This window comes from Sinohyriopsis cumingii, chromosome 2 (assembly GCF_028554795.1).
Source record: "Sinohyriopsis cumingii isolate HCF-2022 chromosome 2, ASM2855479v2, whole genome shotgun sequence".
Taxonomy (NCBI): domain Eukaryota; kingdom Metazoa; phylum Mollusca; class Bivalvia; order Unionida; family Unionidae; genus Sinohyriopsis; species Sinohyriopsis cumingii.
Genome location: NC_142962.1, coordinates 21,583,533 through 21,598,505, shown reverse-complemented (window position 1 = coordinate 21,598,505; position 14,973 = coordinate 21,583,533). Strand labels below are relative to the sequence as shown.

The following is a 14,973-nucleotide window of genomic DNA, read 5'->3' as shown; positions in this document are numbered from 1 at the left end:
GATGGGACCCCAGACTGGGAGGAGGTTACAATACCAACTGGGTCATACCAAATAGAGCAAATCAATAAAGAATTTCAACGCAGAATAAAATCGATCACAGGAAAGGAATCAAAAATCGCTATTACGGTTCATGAACCGACGTTATCATCGACGATTGAAATAAGCACACCGGGGTATATGGTTGATATTTATAACAGTTCAATAAGAACCATACTAGGATGGCCTAAGAATCCACCCGCGGATTTGCACACAAATGTGCAATCGTATCATGAGATTAATCCCAGTTATCTGAATGATTTGTCTATTATAAGAAACACGTTATTACCCAGCGAGTTTATATTTCAAGACAGGAATACCATGCAATGGTTTTTTCCGTATAAGAAAACTCCTGAATTGTCAGCCAAGGTCACAGTTCGTTTAGATGATATCACTGGTGCGTTTGCCGAGATTAATCGTAATTACCAATCACAACTAGAACAGCTACGGAAAACAAAAGCACGAAAACACGTTGAGGTGTTAAATCAACTTATATCAGACATGGAATATATTAATGAGCGAATCGTTAAGACAATATCCGATAGCAGCGATGATAATAAACAAAAATTCCTAACCGGGTATAATATCACAGAAGCCGATTTACCCGATTTCAAGTTTCCAGGATACAACGCGCCTGAACTAAGAAAGTCTCTTAATGATTTTCTCAGTCCATCAACTTATATCCTCAGACACGATAACGGGGATGATGGTATGCATATTGCTCCATACAACGTAAATATCGCATCGGTGATAGCAATCAATCTAGTGTGTGATGTTATCGAAGGGAGTTACCAGGTAGATACCAATCAATCAAATCAAGCTCAACAGGGATATATCCTTTATTCATTTTCACCAACAGCCCCTCCGGGATTTTTAATCGTTGAGAATCCGATTAATCCGGTCTATATGCGATGCCATGATCGGTTTTTAACGAGAATTAATTTTAAACTCACCGATCAGTCAAATAACCTAATTGATCTACAGGAGGAGGAGTTAGTGATCACTCTGTTTGTAAGATCATTGTAAATAACTTCTTAGCAGCAGAGGGGGCAATGACATCGACGCGGTCGTCGACGTGCTTACCGGACGCTGACGACGCTGGGAATCGGCGCGCAGAAGGTGTTAATTAAACCAAATGACGACGCGACGATCCCCCAACGACGTCGTCGTTTTTTTTTTACCAGGCGCTGACGACACTAGATCGTTGAGTGCAGAAAGTAATAATTAAGCAAAATAACGATTGGACAAAATGTCCGATTCGCCCCCTCTGCTGCTAAGGCAGCTCTTCCTACCATACACATTAGTAAATTAAGATAAATGGCTACTGAACTTAAGATGCTCAATACAAAAAGATTCAAAACTGCAACTTTAATCTCAGACACTGAAATCTGACTACAATACCAATGGTGAAGTGCACAGGTAAGCTGTCTTCTAAACTTGATGCCCCCAGAGAACAGCCTGCTTGAAATGAGAATAATTATAGAAATCAGCAGTCTGATTGACAGACATGGTCTCACAGTGAATGTGCTTTATGTCATACTGTTTAGCAGCAATTAGTCTTTAATGTTACCAACCTGAGTTTCTATGGTTTAAATCCTTGCTCCCATAATGTCTTTCTTTATGAATTTCTTTCTTTTATTTATCTTTTTAGCTTTAAATTTAACTATTATCACACTTATGTCCTGACATCTTAATTAATATGACCTTTGTTTATCCTTTAACAATACAACTTTCATATTTTTTATTTATATTTTAAAGTGTAATCCTTTCTGTGATATGTTATGCATATTGACACGTTTTCTTTAAAAACAATAATTACCCCCCCCCCAAAAAAAATCGTATTTTCCGTGGTTTATGCTGTTGTCTTGTCCCTTAATCCGCTCTTACTGTGGCATTCTGATGTTTCTAATGTGTATTGATTCCTTGTATAAATGTATACTGTGTACCTTTCTGCTGAAATATGAAGTATGTCATGTCAGTCAAATAGCTCGTCTTGAGATAGTGTTTTTATTTTAGCCAGACAACAGACCTTAAATAAAATTTATTGTATTTTGTAAGAGAAAAAAATCAAGCAGAAGTAATAAGCTTTCGTGCATTGGACAATTAACTCCCTTTCCTTAGCAGCTAACATTTCACCTCAGAGACTTGCAACATAAATTAATTAATTACCCTACTATTTTATGGCTGAAAATCCATGCGCATTTAAAATTAATTTGTTTTGGAAACTTGAATTGATTATGGAGTTCCAATCAATCATGAAGGTATATTAAACTTTTTACATGGAAATGTTGAAAGTGGATCGGGCTCCGTATCCTATTTTGTTCGCCTGATAATAGCACTCTCCTCGACGTGGCTAGAGTATCGTAGTCATGGCGGACCATCTTGTAAACGATCTCAACTCGCTTCACATTAACGACTCTGGAAGAGGAAAACAAATCATTAACGGGACGGACGTATTCATGGAGTCTTGGGGATTTCCGCTGGAAGAAGTTTATAAGTTAGCGATACAATTTTACAAAGGTATCATTCAAGAACACATAATTTCTTTCGGTGATGTGTCGGGATGTAAGATGGAGGAAAATATTGATAGGTCTGTGAGTCGCCGATTGAGTGCAGCATTGACATGCGAGTCTGTCGCGTTACATTAAATTTTGACGTTAAAACAGCAGTTTTTTTAATCACAGCCTTTAAAAAGATGAAATCACATCAGGCATTCGTCATTTTATATAGCGCTTTTATAAAGACCGGTATAAAACGAAAATACCACGCCTTTTTTTTGGTCAAGGAGATGATCAGAGGTCGATATAATACAAAATAATGTTTCTTTTTCTCACAGTCAGTATAACACGAGAAATAAGTAAATTATGAATCTTTGGGAATTAGTTCCTGACCCAATTTGCCAGTTGCTACAATTCCAGTCCCAGAAATTCTCGTTTATAGGGCTGTTATTCTGGCCCCAGAATTGTAACCAAATACACAACATATTTCGACGACTCTGTGCCACTTGCCTAATTACAATTTTTAATCATTTCATTTGCGTGATTGCATCCCATACTGTACTTAAATATTTCTAATGTATATAAAATATATTTGTGTCTGTTTTAAACTAAAAATCCTCTTGATAGAGTGCAGTCAGAATGTTGTTTTTGAAAATTATTCCAAGACTCAACAACAGAATTGTAGGATGATGAATCATGGACTCTTCACTCCTTGAACTCTGGAGTCCCCAGCATATTTTTATAAGTCCCAGGTATTAACTCGGGAGTCCCTCACATTCAAAAGGATAGAAAGGAAAATCAAAAGCACTTTAGTATTTGCAGCTTTTCCCATTTGTTTGTACACACTACTGATTTTAATGTAAAAAATATGAAGGATATAAAAAAATGTACAAAACTTGGTAATTTCATTCATCAATTTATAATTTCTAACCTGAATGTTGCCAGTGATTGGAACCCCATGGTGACACTAAATTGATGAGTGAGATGATTGAGTTTTGTGGGTTTTTTTTATATCCTTGATGCTGATATTTTTTAAATTGGTAGGTGGGCTACAAAAAGATGAGAAAGCATGCAAATACTATGGTACTAATCTCAGTACACTTACTAAATGAATGGGATATAAATAGTAGCCTATATGTATCAATGGAACAGCCAGATATGATTCACACCCGGTACTTTTTCAGCCTATTGTAAATATTCCTTACATATAATAAAAGAAATTAAATAGCCCTTTTATTTAATACCAGAATTGCAGTATATCATTGTAGAAATACATGTAAATAGTGTTTATCTTCTTTATCTCATAATTTTTGTTTGGATCATGTACCACATTAGTTCAGCTGATAGCTACTTCCATTTTCAGCCTCATTTTTCCCTGTGCCAAATAAGGACATTGCATCGTTATTTGGAAATGTAAACAGATCAAAGTAACTGTGGTATGCATTTAATGACTTATTTTATTAGTGTCAACATTCCAAAATAATTTACCTGATATAGGCCTAATAACATTATTATTAACCAAATTTTCAGAGAAACAACTCAACTTACTTAGTAGATTTTAAGTACAATCATCTTTTTTGGTTTTTTTTTTCATTGCTCCATTGCAAGGTATAGAATCATTTTGTAGTCTCAAATTAATCTTCATTGAGAAAAAAGAAAGAAACATTAATCCCTTTAAAGAAAATAAAATGTATAAATTTGTAGAACTGTTTTGTGGCCTTTTCAAGTTTTTGACGACCTCCCCCGTTTTTTGACAAATTTGATGTTTTTTTCCCATTACAAAAAAGAATTAAATGGTCAAGATAAACAAGAGAGAGAGAGGCATTGTGCAAAATTACTTTTTTAAAGACATTTGGGATTCTCTGATTCCTAGGAATATTTTTTTCACAAAATATATTTATCATTTCTTTTTCCACAAAGGAAGTATCAGTTTTATTATCACTATATGCATTAAGGTTTTACTGGCAATTCATTTTTAGCTCCACTGGACCAGAAGAATTATGGGATGGCTGTTTGTGCAACATCCATCCATCGATTGGAACATGTTTGTTATTGCTGCACTTCCTAAACTACATGGAGGATATCCATGACACTTTAGACACACATTCTTCCCATGGTCTGCAAGTTTGTATTTCCATTTCATGTGACAGGATTTTGCTTCCAGTAAATTGCTTTTAATGTATGATTTGATTCAGCTTTTTAAAATCTTGATAACTACTGCTCCCACTTAGTTCAGAGGCCCAGTTCTGCCACCATATTTATCAGCAGCCCTCATTGTAATTCAGACAGAGTCATTGAATATACATTTTGAGTTTGAGTTCTCTTCGTTGTCTTCACCTGTGTTCTCACTTTTGTCTGTCTTTTGCCTTTCATTAGCAGTTATTTTCATAGAAAGTATGTTTCCCAAAAAATGAAAACTTATTTTGCCAACATTTTTAATAATCACAGTACTCTTCTGAACTCTTTTTAAAAAGTGTCCGGTGAATCTGTAGTGTCCTAGTCAAAGTCACATGTAGTTAGCCCCTTATTTTGTGCAAGTACTTTTGTATTGCATTTTCATGGAAGTGCTATTTGATGCCTCCATAGGATTCACATACAAGCTTCATTTCAATGCCTGTGCATAGTCCACATGGAAGTGTGTTTCAGTGCCTACAGTAAACATCAGCTATTTGCTCCAGTATTTGTAGCATCACCTTCAAGGGAGCCCATGTTAGAAACTTCTGGCATTGATGTAAATGACAGTTATGTTACATCACATGGTTGTTATTTGACATATAGTTGTAAGAAGTTTTTGAAAGTAAATGGGTCAGGTTCTGCACTCCAAAATGGTGGCTGCAGTTTTCATTCAGCACTTTATTAAAGTGAGTTTGGATGAGTATTATTATGACAAAGAAGGCTTCAGTTATTAAGATACAGGATCCAGTATTGATGTGGGCAACAGATTTTTGATAATTTATCAAAGTCAGATGTTTTAATGATACAGTCAAAGACAGTAAACCGGTAGATTTGGAGGTTGAGAAAGGTCAGCTATGTTTAGTCACACATCTTCATTGACTTGACATTGAATGAGTTCTCACAAGATTTGAAATCATATAAAAGATTCCTCCATGAAAAATACTTATACAATTATTAAGTCAGATTCTCCTCTTGAACCTATCTCCCTGTAGATATTAAATATGTACAAAGAGGGTGATATAGTTAAAATTTGTTAAACTTAACATACTGTATGCGACACTGCTATAAATTTCACAGACAGACAGACCTATTCAAATAGCCATTAAGCAACAGGTATTCTGTTTTAAGCACACTGCACTCAGGCTTTGGCACGTGCATATATTGACAGGCTTGACAGTAACAGACTTTATAACATAAAGGGTTAAGTTATTGTTGTTGGTGGTGGTTTTTTTGGCATATTAATGATAGGACAGTATTGTCCGGTGTGTGTGTGTGTGTGTATGTATGTGATTTGGATTTTTAACGTAGCATTAATAAGTTTTCGGTCATATCACTACGATGTCTGCAGTATGGCAGTTTATAGTGATATCTAGCTCTGGAGCATCATGCCACAGACATGTAGCATGATGTCCCACCCAGTCACATTATCCTGACACCAGGCCGACCAGTCCTAACACTAACCTCTTAATGCTGATCACCTAGCGAGGCAGCAGTTAGTACCATTTTTATAAGTCTTTGGCATGAATCGGCAGGGGTTTTAACCTGCGACCTACTGCATCCGAGACAGATGCTCTAACCACTAGGCCACCGGAGCAGTCAACAATATTGTCCAAACTCAACAGTTTCTCAAAGTATTCATTACTTTCATGATTTATATACACATATCGGACCGATTATTGGAACAATCAGTATAATCAGTATCGGCAGAAATAATCTGTGCCGATGTAAACAAATGTCCAAAATATAAATTTAATCATAACATTCATCTTGACATGGCTTGAATTTTAAATCAGAATTAAATAATGGAAATTAAGGAATAAACATTTGATTTGTGGGGTTAATTGAAAGACAGTATAATCTTAAAAGTAAATACTTTTTAACATGCTTGCTGTAAACTACCGCTGATTGTCTGCTCACAACAGATTATCAATATGAAGCATGCACTCATCCCAGTCACAACAGCCAACCAGCCAATGAGGCCTCGTGTGGCCATTGAACTTCCAGCATACACATTACAGGGATGGTCCTGGCTTTTAAAAAGTTGTCATCAAATAAAAATCGCCAATCTCAATATTTTGTTGCCAATTTTAAAAGGTTGTTGCCAGAATAAGTAGTGAATATTTTTCCAAGACTATTAATGTAATAAGCAATGAAAATTGAAACAGATGGGATAGTTATTACTTTATTGACAACAAGCAATACAACCATAATATTACAAAATAAATAATTACATGACTGTTTTGCACTACTTCCATGGTCTTTGCATTGCGCATCACCATTAACGCATAGATCTTACTGTTGTCACCTGAAATAAATGCATTATAAAAAATATAAAATATCTACTTTCCTACAGTCTGTCTTTTTTTTAATAGAAACATCAGGTATTAAGCAAATCTATATTATGTATAATTTTTTCCAAATGCTAGTTTTGTAAAAAAAAAAACATTATTTAGATGATGACATTTTAATACTAAAACCCTATGATCGTACTTTGCAATGCAAGATAAGTGACGTATAATGCGACCATCGATTTCACGCATTCAGGAACTAAATCCCCCCCTTTTATAGCTAGCTTCACAAAGTACATCTCCATCAACCAGGAGTTCAGAAATTTATTTTTGCCACACTTTACATGCTTTGCTTGTTAGTGAACTGCTTCCTAAATCCCAGCAATGATCACCGAATGCTGTTGATTTTTTCTCACAAGCAAATTATGATCTCCATTACCACCAATGAAACGTACAGGAGTCAATTTGACCTGGCATTACTGTACCGTATATATAAGCATTGATTACCATCATTAAATTAAAAGAAGGAATGAATAAACATCAAGGAGCATAAGTGCCAAAAAAAACTATCTCAGAATAAATATGTTATTTAGTAAAGAGTTTATTTGCACATACGAGTTAACAATAAGAAATAAGGTGGGATATAAAATGTGGGGAATAGTTATCACATGCATAGTAGCTTGAGACCACATTTGAACTGTTAACATAAATCCTCACCCATTTTAGGCATTGTTGGTTATAACAAACATAGGGCATGGTTTATAAGTCAATCAAACGCTAGTGCTTTCGCTAACTGTAGAACAGGTGGTTTCTTGAAATAATTGGTCTCATAATCGGTATCGGCAGTTTTAATAATCAGCTATACACTGTATCGGCATAATCTGCAAAAAGTGACATCAGTACAGCTTTACACATACACATTCAGTTTCTTTGAAGTCATCTAGTGAAAGATTAACTGTCATCACATTGACTGTAAGCCTGTTTATCTTAAGTCGAGCAATTAGCTGTTCCAAAAGATCAGTCATTGGCAGACCAGAAATGTAAGAATGGGTGTGTCACAGGGAAAATGAGGCACGTTACATGAGAAACTGTCTGTACTATGAGAATTTCACACATATTTGACTCAGAAATTCTGACCCCTGAGACCTCATCATCCAAAGGCTACCACAGATGCCAGCTTGGAAATCTTGTTACTGCTGCTTCTGATGAATGGAAGGTCAAATCGACATAATCCAATATTGCCATCACTGCATAAGTTTCCTTCAGGGAACTCTTGTTTCAGAATTGTTTAAATTAGACAGCTGTTAGGTGTCAAATTTTTAAGTTTGCAATTTCTCCACTATCCTTTAAGGAATAAACAGATGTAAGATTAGAGTGCAAGAGTAAGTGTAAGAAAAATGGATGAACAAATGCATGATTGTATAAGAAAAGAAATAAATAGGACAAATAAGAATGCATGAATGCACAAATAAATAAGAATAAAGTGATAAAAAAGGTTAAAGAAATTAACATTATAAGAGTGTATAACATTATGATCAGATGAAATCCAAAGTCGTTTTCTTTCACACAGTAATGTTTTGTTTGACATGTGGACATTTTAATTATAGTCAAACCAGGAAGTGACATATAGGTGTTAATTGCAAGATGGATATTCTGATACTTCTGATAGTGTTTTGCTTTGACAGATCAATAAAACATTTATCTTTTTACCATGTCACCTTGGGTACACAGTAAAACTCTAACTATAGCTGCCAAGCCACTCATCTGCCCTAATAGAGAATTTGAGCTAATAAAGCAAGTTTTCATTATATTTAATATGCATCATCTGTAGTTTAATTTTATCAGCTGCATCTGGTGTTTTTAAAAAATCCTTTTGTCTGTATGCTTTACAATTTAAAATAGTGAAATGGTGAGAAAATAGTTAAAAGATTTAATGAGTGGATATAATCTGATTAGATTTATTTGTTTTATGCTTGACTGTTAATTACAAAAATAATTCCACGGTTGCATTGATAGCAGGATAAGCTTGAAATTCAAAGTTGTCTTGGATGCTTGTGTGGCAGTGTGGTAGAATGGCTCCCTTGCATTGAGCCAACTCCATTTGAAAGCCAGCAAGGTGACATTGATTTTTTTCTTAATGTGCTATTTTACTTTCAGTTGGGATGGAGAATTATCTGTTTCCATTTTCTTTGGAGAATTATGTAACTTTACATTTTCTTTGTGAATAATCACAAAACAGCAGAACATAAACAATAAAACTGCAGGATTCAGTAAGAAATCTGCTATTTCAGCCTGTAATACAGACTTCACTTATAGTAATTCTTGCTAGCCAATACATTTAAGCATAAAATAACAAAAACCACGCTTACTATCAAGTGAATAACATATATTTCATCTCAGAGTGAAAAATGTAAGTAATTAAACCCACTCAATAAATTATGTCTTATTCACTCGTCACAAGCGAATATCCTCTGTTAGCTTTGGTCAAGAGTGAATTTTGTCAGGAGGTAATGCCAGTACTTCTTTGTTCAACACATTAATTCAAACCAGTTGTTTTAAACTCTGGAGTGGATTTGTATTCATTACTGGTGTAGTTCTTCAGTTTGTAGGTGCTGTGTATGGCACAGTGTTGTCATGATTACTGTAGCCAAGTAAACAAGTACTTACTCAAGGTCACTTACATCAAAGCAAACTACCATGATTACTGTAGCCAAGTAAACAAGTACTTACTCAAGGTCACTTACATCAAAGCAAACTACCATGATTACTTTAGGTGGCGCTATACAGTTTCGCATTTTGCATAGGGTTAGGAATTTAAAGAAAAAGAATGTCCCCGGCTTTCTTCACTGGTTATACTGGCTATTTAAAAAAGACCTTGTATATCTTAGGTATAATGCAAAGAACCTTTAATTCCCTTTATTTTGGTGTATGATTGATGGGTGTACTATGGGTTATAGAGTATACAGCTTGGCCTTACTTCAAATGTGTACCTTTCAAAAAAGTGCTAGCTCTACTTGGTCATTTTCACTTCCTGAACTTCAGAGGTCAATTGTATAAAAAAGAGCCGATAACTTTTTTTACATTTTATATATTTGGTAATTCATTCATTGCACTTTCAGAAGCTGGTATTGTCTAGTCTGGCAAAATTCATTTTCCCTATTTTAATAGCTGCTATGTATAGTGTACTTTAGACTAATTCAGACTGATTTTTTAACACAAGGGAGCAGTCATTTTAGTTAGCAGTGTGCTTAAATCATGTAAAATTTCCAAAAGTACAATATCCAAAAGAAATATCATCCACATTACATTAATGTAGCACAGAGGTATGCAAACGTTCTCTCCACTGTGCATGTTTTAAATGCGAACTACTACACCTTACATACGTCACTCTCTCAAAAGTACATATTATCTGGTGAGCGCCACCATAAAGAAGATGTAGGTATTATTTTTATGATTTAATTATGTTTATATGGCTGAAACATTTAAGTCGCAAGCATCAAAACAATCCTTATGAATAATTCTCCTGCCTTTTTCCCCACAGAACAGTATTTATGAGTGTCAGAGTCTCTAACAAGTCCAGCCTACCCCCCCCGCCCCGATGATAAAAGTGAGCTATTTTAAGAATGCACATTACATTTTGTAAACATAGCAACCAATGTTATGCTGAATGACAGGAACATGAAACTAGCCAGAATTATTTCTGAGATATCAACAATGAATTTTACAATTAGAAAAGGGAGGTAACTCATCAGCTTCATAAAGGTCAAAGGTCAAAGTGTAAAATATTTGCCTATTGTTTAATATGGAAGAAGCGAATTCACTTTCTCTTCATTTATTTTTTTATTTCATTGCAAATAAATGAAAAGAAACATTTTCACCATATATTTCTGTCACTTATTGCAACAGTTTTAAATTTAAGTTGATTCTATTCCTATATTCTAAGTCTTCTAATTTCCCCATAATTAAGGTCACTACTCACACAAACATACCTCATGGCAAATTATGTAAGCAAGAGAAAAATGATCATAATTAGCTTATTTTCATGCTTAAATGCAATATGAATGTACCATTTTATTCAGAACATCATACATAATTATATGAAAATAAAAAAAAATAATTGCAAACATTTTTTTATTTTCTTTAAGGTGGCGCTATACAGTTTCGCATTTTGCATAGGGTTAGGAATTTAAAGAAAAAGAATGTCCCCGGCTTTCTTCACTGGTTATACTGGCTATTTAAAAAAGACCTTGTATATCTTAGGTATAATGCAAAGAACCTTTAATTCCCTTTATTTTGGTGTATGATTGATGGGTGTACTATGGGTTATAGAGTATACAGCTTGGCCTTACTTCAAATGTGTACCTTTCAAAAAGTGCTAGCTCTACTTGGTCATTTTCACTTCCTGAACTTCAGAGGTCAATTGTATAAAAAAGAGCCGATAACTTTTTTTACATTTTATATATTTGGTAATTCATTCATTGCACTTTCAGAAGCTGGTATTGTCTAGTCTGGCAAAATTCATTTTCCCTATTTTAATAGCTGCTATGTATAGTGTACTTTAGACTAATTCAGACTGATTTTTTAACACAAGGGAGCAGTCATTTTAGTTAGCAGTGTGCTTAAATCATGTAAAATTTCCAAAAGTACAATATCCAAAAGAAATATCATCCACATTACATTAATGTAGCACAGAGGTATGCAAACGTTCTCTCCACTGTGCATGTTTTAAATGCGAACTACTTCACCTTACATACGTCACTCTCTCAAAAGTACATATTATCTGGTGAGCGCCACCTTAGCCAAGTAAACAAGTACTTACTCAAGGTCACTTACATCAAAGCAAACTACCATGATTACTGTAGCCAAGTAAACAAGTACTTACTCAAGGTCACTTACATCAAAGCAAACTACCATGATTACTGTAGCCAAGTAAACAAGTACTTACTCAAGGTCACTTACATCAAAGCAAACTACCATGATTACTGTAGCCAAGTAAACAAGTACTTACTCAAGGTCACTTACATCAAAGCAAACTACCATGATTACTTTAGCCAAGTAAACAAGTACTTACTCAAGGTCACTTACATCAAAGCAAGCTAACACTGCATGTTTATTGCAAGTAGTTGCAGAGCATGATTTCCTGTACTGTTTTCATCATTCTTTACAGTCATAAATTAAGTTTAGTACAATGGTGCCAATGATTCAAAACCAATTGATGTACTCATGGCATTCACAAGTTTGTGCTAGCTGAAATGGTGCCCCCCACTCTAAGGAAAGCAGCATCAAAGCCTGAACCAAAAATGACACATTTTTCAGTACATTCTATTTTGTCACTACTTGTTCAATCTCATTTGAATGTTGCTATATTCAATTTCATACATATATTACCATCATGTTAATTTTCTTGAAAAAGTATCTGGCAAGAGACATTAGTCTTTCATTATCTTTTACATTCAGGATTGCAGTTCGTCCTGGAATTGATAAAATAAATTTTAAGGGCCATAAATGTCACAGAATTTCTCAAGTTTTGGAAAAGACATGGAATTTCTGAAAATGGAGTTTCAAAAATTGATAACTTCTAATTTCCTAGAGCACTGAACACTGATTAAAAAACTTGTTTTGAACAGGACACAATTATGATCATTAAAAGGTCCTTGAGTTTTGTGAAATGGCCTAGGAAAAGTTTTGAAAAAAGTGTGTGTGTGTGTGTTCCTCAGAAAATCATTGTATATGTAAAATAAAAATAAAAAAATTATAAATCATGGTGTGACAAAAGAAGCATGTGGTGACAAATCTTTGTTTGACAGGTGTCAGACTATGTCTGTAGTAATTCATATTCCTGGCCTCACATTTCCACCAACAAAGGATAGGTTATAGACTGTTGTCCTGGAATTGTCCCATCTGTATGTGTGGTGTTAAGAGTGATTCCATCTACATGCATACTGTTAAAGAGTAATCCCATCTACATACATACTGTTAAGAGTGACCCCATCTATATGTATTCACACTATTAAGATTGATCCTATCTACATGCATACTATTAAGAGTGATCCCATCTACATACATACTGTTAAGGGTGATCCCATCTACATACATACTGTTAAGAGTGACCCCATCTATATGTATTCACACTATTAAGATTGATCCTATCTACATGCATACTATTAAGAGTGATCCCATCTACATACATACTGTTAAGAGTGATCCCATCTACATACATACTGTTAAGAGTGACCCCATCTATATGTATTCACACTATTAAGAGTGATCCCATCTACATACTTACTGTTAAGAGATCCTATCTACATGCATACTGTTAAGAGTGATCTCATCTACATACATACTGTTAAGAGTGACCCCATCTATATGTATTCACACTATTAAGAGTGATCCTATCTACATGCATACTGTTAAGAGTGATCCCATCTACATACATACTGTTAAGAGTGATCCAGTCTACATACATACTGTTAAGAGTGATCCAATCTACATACATACTATTAAGAGTGATCCCATTACATACATACTGTTAAGAGTGATCCCATCTACATACATACTGTTAAGAGTGATCCCATTACATACATAGGTTAGGTTATAGACTGTTGTCCTGGAATTGTCCCATCTGTATGTGTGGTGTTAAGAGTGATTCCATCTACATGCATACTGTTAAAGAGTAATCCCATCTACATACATACTGTTAAGAGTGACCCCATCTATATGTATTCACACTATTAAGAGTGATCCTATTTACATGCATACTGTTAAGAGTGATCCCATCTACATACATACTGTTAAGAGTGACCCCATCTATATGTATTCACACTATTAAGAGTGATCCTATCTACATGCATACTGTTAAGAGTGATCCCATCTACATGCATACTGTTAAGAGTGATCCCATCTATATGTATTCACACTTAAGAGTGATCCCATCTACATACATACTGTTAAGAGTGACCCCATCTATATGTATTCACACTATTAAGAGTGATCCCGTCTACATACATACTATTAAGAGTAATCCCATCTACATGCATACTGTTAAGAGTGATCCAATCTACATACATACTATTAAGTGATCCCATTACATACATACTGTTAAGAGTAATCCCATCTTTATGCATACTGATCCCATCTATATGTATTCATACTATTAAGAGTGATCCCATCTACATGCATACTATTAAGAGTGATCCCATCTACATGCATACTGTTAAGAGTGATCCCATCTATATCTGTGCATACTGTTAAGGGTGATACCATCTTTACTCATACTATTAAAAGTTATCCTATCAGTATCTATGCATACTCTTAAGAGTGATCTCATCTATATTTATGCATACTGCTGAGAGTGATCCCATCAATATTTATGCATACTGTTTTGCAGCAAACCCAAATTCCAATTTAAATTGCTGGCATTGCTATGACAATAAATATCATTAAAGCTTTGTTCATATAAAAGCAGTGATGCAGACCACAATATGGAAGTTAAGATCAGTCAAGTTAACAAAGTATCTAACAAGTTTAAAATGCTAATTAAACAACTCTTTTACATATAATAAACTAAATGACCAATTGGATATGTTTAAAAAGAGACTTTTAATAGTATTTTATCAGAACTTTAGTTACTAAATTTTTTAAAATTTGGTCCTTAAATATTATGGAAGAATAAGGATGAGTGAATGATGGAAGCATTGAATGAAAGATGAATGACGTTGTTAGTTATCATTAAAAAAATATACTATTTGGTATACTTTAGATTTTACCCAAAAGAAGCTGGGAATAAAATCTCAAGTACCAAGTAAATTGGGGGCCATGGGTGACCAAGTGTTCCATGGCACTTACTATTGCAGATCACTGAAATCTTACCTCTGCAATGGCTCAGCCAACATGTATATATGAGAAAGCTTGCCAGTAGCTTCCCATGGGTTGATGGTTCTATATGGGGATTTTCCGGGTTTTTCCTCCACCAGATA

The 14,973-nt window shown here is 34.6% G+C and overlaps 1 protein-coding gene across 1 annotated transcript in view; it reads left to right on the top strand.

Moving 5' to 3' along the window:
• Nucleotides 1-2,368: 2,368 nt before the first annotated feature.
• Nucleotides 2,369-14,973, top strand: part of LOC149804447 (Golgi resident protein GCP60-like) — a 56,661-nt gene continuing 44,056 nt past the window's right edge. Inside the window, exon 1 of the mRNA XM_089940547.1 lies at nucleotides 2,369-2,556. Within this exon, the coding sequence (XP_089796673.1) occupies nucleotides 2,406-2,556 (151 nt within the window). The 5' untranslated portion in view covers nucleotides 2,369-2,405. The remainder of the gene's footprint in view (nucleotides 2,557-14,973) is intronic.